This window comes from Triticum dicoccoides, chromosome 7B (genome assembly GCF_002162155.2).
Source record: "Triticum dicoccoides isolate Atlit2015 ecotype Zavitan chromosome 7B, WEW_v2.0, whole genome shotgun sequence".
Taxonomy (NCBI): domain Eukaryota; kingdom Viridiplantae; phylum Streptophyta; class Magnoliopsida; order Poales; family Poaceae; genus Triticum; species Triticum dicoccoides.
Window position 1 is genome coordinate 533,937,465 of NC_041393.1, and position 6,744 is coordinate 533,944,208.

The 6,744-nt window shown below is 42.9% G+C and overlaps 1 protein-coding gene across 1 annotated transcript in view; it reads right to left on the reverse strand.

The window, feature by feature from the left end:
* Nucleotides 1–283: 283 nt before the first annotated feature.
* LOC119336841 (novel plant SNARE 11-like) overlaps nt 284–6,744 on the reverse strand; it is a 7,270-nt gene continuing 809 nt past the window's right edge. The window contains exons 2-10 of the mRNA XM_037608925.1: nt 6,639–6,731; nt 6,165–6,258; nt 6,026–6,063; nt 5,719–5,807; nt 5,435–5,514; nt 2,123–2,179; nt 1,852–2,019; nt 1,107–1,195; nt 284–663 (exon numbers count right to left, since the gene is read on the reverse strand). Coding sequence (XP_037464822.1) covers nt 657–663; nt 1,107–1,195; nt 1,852–2,019; nt 2,123–2,179; nt 5,435–5,514; nt 5,719–5,807; nt 6,026–6,063; nt 6,165–6,258; nt 6,639–6,731 — 715 coding nt within the window. The 3' untranslated portion in view covers nt 284–656. The remainder of the gene's footprint in view (nt 664–1,106; nt 1,196–1,851; nt 2,020–2,122; nt 2,180–5,434; nt 5,515–5,718; nt 5,808–6,025; nt 6,064–6,164; nt 6,259–6,638; nt 6,732–6,744) is intronic.

Here is a 6,744-nt window from a genome sequence, read left to right on the forward strand (position 1 = left end):
CGTTTCTCGTAGCAATGCACGGCCACTGTGCCGGTGGAGAGTCACGGTGATCAAGTGGGCGGGGAGACTTACGCGGCGCGTTCCGACGAGGACAAAGACCGAGCTGTTGATCCCCTTCCGCGCTGATCCTTTGGGGAGAGACCAGCGGAGCATGCCATGCACGGCGACGATCAATCCTCTTGTTTCCAAGGGTTGGCGGGTTGGCGCTTTCTCCTCGCCGTGCCCATTGTTTAGTCTTTTGTCTTTGTGCTAAAAGATTTTCTAATCTGGCGAGTCTTTTTCAGGTTATAGTACCCCTCTGTTCCTAAATATAAGTCTTCGTAGAGATCCCATCATGAATTACATACTGAGCAAAATCGTAAATGGTCCACCGTGAAATCTTTACAAAAACTTATATTTAAGAACAGAGGGAGTACGAGATAGTGTAAATGGTGCACCATCTAGAGCTAGTGCAGACCGGCGTTGAAAGCACCATGGATCAAGTGAGATCTTATGACGGCTTCTCGACACCTTTTGACTGCTAAGGGTGCGAAAATCGGGCAGCTTGAACTGGGAAAAGGCGGCCTCAGGTGCCATAAAATTCCTTGCAAGACCAAAGGCTCAAAGTGGACCATCCACGATCCTTGAGTCTGATAAGCTGCCCCGCAAGAGATGGACTACCCACTACACATCAGTAAAAGCACAGTCTGAGATTTTATTTGCAAAATTCAAGTATTGTCTTGTCTATCACTGCCATGATTCCAGATGTCTGTGTAAAGTATACAGATGTCAATGTTTTCACAGGGAACATATGGTCCTTGCCAGAAACAAACCTGCCTGCTTGTCAAGAGAATAACAACATACTCCCTCTGTCCCAAATAAGTGTCTCAACTCAAGTACAACTTTATACTAAAGTTAGTACAAAGTTTAAGACACTTATTTTGGAACGGAGGGAGTACAATTTTACAGTGGTTTGGCAACCTTCGGTTTAGCGCACGGGTCCCATGGGATGGTACGGCAGCATTACAAGTTTACAACGTGTGTGCGGCATGATTCAAGGAACTTCCAAGCGACCGCACACGGTGCCTCATCAGGGTATTTTACACTTGTGGTGTGTGGATACTCACTTGTTCTCTACAATGGACAACAGCCTTCTGCTGACCGGTGGAGCGAGCCCGGGGAGGTCAGGAATATCTTTGTTGTGTGGGTTTACAATCTGCAATGAAAAACTATAATCATCAAAAGGGCACTGTAAAACCGGAACATGGAACACTAATCATAACCAACAAATATTGATGCAATACAGATTATTTCTTGGATTTTTTCATAGCCACCAATGTTCAATGCACTCCCCATTAAGGCAGTGTGACAGCTACGGTTCCAAAAACACGCAAATATTGATGCACCAAACAGTTGTCTGGCTGTCCCATCCTGTCATCTATCCTTACGGAGTCTACGTCTAGTGAAAAGTGAACTACCGTACGGAAGTATTTTAGTCCATAAAGAACGGTCATGGGCAGTTTACCCAATTAATGGGTAAACCAGCCAATTAATGGTTGCCTAATCTTTATCTTCTAGCCATGTGGCCTTTACATTTAGTGAACTAGTGTGGAAGCATCTGATCCACGCCACCAAACAGCAGAGTGATGATAACCATGAGCCACTAATAATAAAGTATTGTTTGAGGAAGAGTGCTTTCCCACCAACTTCTGTAAACCTCACATCAAACCAAAAGGCCAATGGGCAAGGAAGTAGTACAATCAAGTTATGTATAGTTTTGAACATATATTTATCCTAGTTGGCTGGGTGTGTGTAATAGTAATGCGCAAAGTAATGTAACTAAGCAGGTCACTGAAGAAGCTAAGCACTCACCTTAACAATGATTACAGCTATGACTCCAGCGACAATGAGAAAAAGCAAGCCCATGATGCAGCGATCAGTCGCAACCTGCCTACCAATTTCTTTCACCAATTTTGATGCCTTTTTCATGGAGAAATGAATGGAATCCAGCTCGTTAACAACCCTGCTCATTTGCTCTGTCTGGTAAGAAATAACCAAAAGTTAGCTCTAGTATGGTGTTGTCCCTCTTAGACAGCATAATACAATGACAGGCTGCTTCTGAGAATCAGAAAGAACGTCTTGCCTGTGCTTTCAGAGCAGCTGCAGTTTCGGTACCCACATTGATCGTCTCTTGGACAGTCTACACAAGATGACAGGAAATCAGTATCTGGGAGCAATAATAAAGTGTTGAAGCACACATTATTATGAAAGCATGAGCGCTGCAATTCGTGTAAGAACTAAAGGTTCTACCACCAACAAATTGCATCCTTATCAGTTAAAGGTTATTAAAAAAATACAAATTAAGGACTCGGACAATAGGCTCATTCCCACACTCGGAACAGAAATGTCCAATGAATGACCAAGTATTTGATTGTCTGTATCGAGATGAATATCTGACTGCATGGCTAAAATGAACTTGTCACTGAAACCTATAAGAGCACTGTCAAGGAGACGAGGACAGATAAAGAGGAGCAAGCCCAACCACCATATCATAACAAGTCAGCAGGAACAACTGTTTTTATTAGATCAAACAACAATACAATAGTTCTCTTTGTGAGCAGAAACTTCAACATTTTAGATAAATGGGTGTTCCTTGGGGGATGCCCCTGCAAGCTCAGTTATGGTCATACAGACGGAAATAAGTTTTGCATATACACAAGGGAAAACAAAGTACACGTGCATAGGTTTCTACAAACAGTTATAACAAATAAATGCAAGAAAAATAGAGAATCATTTACACACTTTCTTACAAAGATATCAACTCGCTCCAAGAAAGTAAAGTTAGCACAGTAAACTCATTAGCATTACAGAAGAATCTATCAAGCATGGCATCATGCAGACATGCAACAACAACAACAACAACAAAGCCTTTAGTCCCAAACAAGTTGGGGTAGGCTAGAGGTGAAACCCATAAGATCTCGTGACCAACTCATGGTTCGGGCACATGGATAGCAAGCTTCCACGCACCTCTATCCATAGCTAGTTCTTTGGTGATACTCCAATCCTTCCGATCTCTCTTTACGGACTCCTCCCATGTCAAATTCGGTCTACCCGGTCTCTCTTGACATTCTCCGCACGCTTTAGCCGTCCGCTATGCACTCGAGCTTCTGGAGGCCTGCGCTGAATATGCCTAAACCATCGCAGACGATGTTGAACAAGCTTCTCTTCAACTGGTGCTACCCCAACTCAATCTCGTATATCATCATTCCGGACTCGATCCTTCCTCGTGTGCCACACATCCATCTCAACATACGCATCTCCGCCACACCTAACTGTTGAACATGTCACCTTATAGTCGACCAACACTCAGCGCCATACAACATTGCGGGTCGAACCGCCGTCCTGTAGAACTTGCCTTTTAGCTTTTGTGGCACTCTCTTGTCACAGAGAATGCCAGAAGCTTGGCGCCACTTCATCCATCCGGCTTTGATTCGATGGCTCACATCTTCATCAATACCCCCATCCTTCTGTAGCATTGACTCCAAATATCGAAAGGTGTCCTTCTGAGGCACCACATGCCCATCAAGGCTAACCTCCTCCTCCTCACGCCTAGTAGTACTGAAACCGCACATCATGTACTCGGTTTTAGTTCTACTAAGCCTAAACCCTTTCGATTCCAAGGTTTGTCTCCATAACTCTAACTTCCTGTTTACCCCCGTCCGGCTATCGTCAACTAGCACCACATCATCCGCAAAGAGCATACACCATGGGATATCTCCTTTTATATCCCTTGTGACCTCATCCATCACCAAGGCAAAAAGATAAGGGCTCAATGCTGACCCTGGTGCAGTCCTATCTTAATCGGGAAGTCATCAGTGGCAACATCACTTGTTCGAACACTTGTCACAACATTATCGTACATCTCCTTGATGAGGGTAATGTACTTTGCTGGGACTTTGTGTTTCTCCAAGGCCCGCCACATGACATTTGGCGATATCTTATCATAGGCCTTCTCCAAGTCAATGAACACCATATGCAAGTCCTTCTTTTGCTCCCTGTATCTCTCCATAAGTTGTCATACCAAGAAAATGGCTTCCATGGTCGACCTCCCAGGCATGAAACCAAACTGATTTTTGGTCACGCTTGTCATTCTTCTTAAGCGGTGCTCAATGACTCTCTCTCATAGCTTAATTGTATGGCTCATAAGCTTAATTCCACGGTAATTAGTACAACTCTGAACATCCCCCTTGTTCTTGAAGATTAGTACTAATATACTCCGCTCCATTCTTCTGGCATCTTGTTTGCCCGAAAAATGAGGTTGAAAAGCTTGGTTAGCCATACTATCGCTATGTTCCCGAGGCCTTTCCACACCTCAATGGGGATACAATCAGGGGCCATCGCCTTGCCTCCTTTCATCCTTTTTAAAGCCTCCTTGACCTCAGACTCCTAGATCCGCCGCACAAAACGCACGCTGGTCTCATCAAAGGAGTCGTCCAGTTCAAAGGTAGAACTCTCATTCTCCCCATTGAACAGCTTGTCAAAGTACTCCCGCCATCTATGCTTAATCTCCTCGTCCTTCACCAGGAGTTGGTCTGCTCCGTCCTTGATGCATTTAACTTGGCCAACATCCCTCGTCTTGCTCTCGCGGATCTTGGCCATCTTGTAGATGTCTCTTTCGCCTTCCTTCGTGCCTAGCCGTTGGTAGAGGCCCTCATACGCCCGACCCCTTGCTTCACTGACAGCTCGCTTTGCGGCCTTCTTCGCCATCTTGTACTTCTCTATGTTGTCTACACTCCTATCCAGGTATAGGCGTCTGAAACAATCTTTCTTCTCCTTTATCGCCTTCTGGACATCATCATTCCACCACCAGGTATCCTTAGCTTCGCTTCTCCTCCCCTTGGACACTCCAAACTCCTCCGAGGCCACCTTACGAATGCAAGTCACCATCTTAATCCACACATTGTCCGCATCCCCTCCTTCCTCCCAAGGGCCCTCAGACATGCACATTCAAGGATATAAAATAGCATCCAGAATAAAAATATAGATACAGGTGAAACACACAAACAAACAACTTCCAGTAGATTAAGGTACAATGCAAACAAGCCAAATATAAAAAATAATCACTCTAAGCTAAATATCAAAATAACATGGCAATACTGTATGCACAGAGATGTAAGTGGTTCACTATATCTCCTTATATAAACAAAATGTGGGATAGGGTCAAAATGTGGGATAGGGTCATGACGCCTGACAAGAATATATAAGAGTTTTCACATTTAATAGCTTAAAAAATGAAAACCAACCATTGACTATTAAATTGCACACATAATCCAACAGAAAATCAATTTATATTCTTGTCATGTAACTCAAATTTACAGCCCCAACATGAACACATACCAACAAGGCTGAACTACTGGACCTACCACAAAAACATACACTGCAGAAGAAAGCTAACCTGTTTAGATCGTGCGAGAGCTTGATCAGTCTCATCCATTAGATTGTCTCCATGCTGCATTAGCTGCTGGTTTGTCATATCTACAGATAAAATAATGCTGAGATCAATAATCTGTCTAAGAGATATACAAAATCCACACTGAACATGTCACAGACGTTTATTTTCTTTCAGTGTGTTTGTCAACCATTCTTAGTGTAGCAAAGGAATATTTGTAGTCCTTGAGCCTGAAAGGAATGATGCTATCACATTATTTCGCTTACTGGGACTGAAATAGTGTAACTTACTAGATGCTAACAGAACATTTTCTTCACCAAAGGCATCTTCACCACTTGGAGCATCAAAAAGATCAACTCGCTTATTTTCACTTGCATGTCTGAAATCCACACAATATTTATATGATCACGAGATGTTACCAGAATTGATGAAACACATTCCTTCAAGTTTATGAACGATTAAAGATTTATAGTGCAAAAATTAAATTAGCAACACAAGGACAAATCCTTGTTGGGTGGTATGCATAAGTTTTCTATAAAAAAAAGGAGTTGGCTATAATACAAGCTAACTGGCATTACGAGATAGGTAAAAACTCACTGTTTCTTCAGAGCAACATAAGAGTTCAATTCCTTGATCTGCAAAATAGGACAAACTAAGGTTTAGTAAAAGATGAAGAATCACAAATAGCAAGGTTTATAAATAAATACTGGGGGTCGATGAGTTTCTGTGACAGTACCAGTGACTGCTTTCTCTCGTTCAGAAATTTAGAAGTGTTCGGATCAACACTTCCTGCTTCATCCTTGACAACTCGTTCAAAATCTTTGATAAGCCTATAAAAAGACACGAAAAAAGCAAGATGACTATCGAAATTCAGTAAACCAGCTATCTGTTTGTCCTATAAGCTACTCCCTCCGTTCAAAAGTCTTTGATAAGCCTATAAGTGTCGTGGTTTTAGTTCAAATTTGAACTAAAACCACGACACTTATTTTGGAACGGAGGGTGGTTAATGTCATGTCTAAGATTCCCAAAGCAGACATTGCAGGTAGTATGCACTGCAACAAACATATTTGGTAGTATAAGATAGTGAAGCAATTGTAGTGGCAAATACTAGTAGATGAGTTAACATGAGCTAAACAGGGGCCACATATGCGCTCTTGCCAAATGTGTACCAACGGTATATGATACGGAGGGAAAAGAAGGAAGGAATAACCTTTTGCAGTCTCGCATCTTGTCAGTAAGCTCTTCGAGCTGCCTGCTCCGGCGGTTGGCATCCTTGATCTTGTCGAGCTTCTGGAACCCATTTCTGCAGACAGATC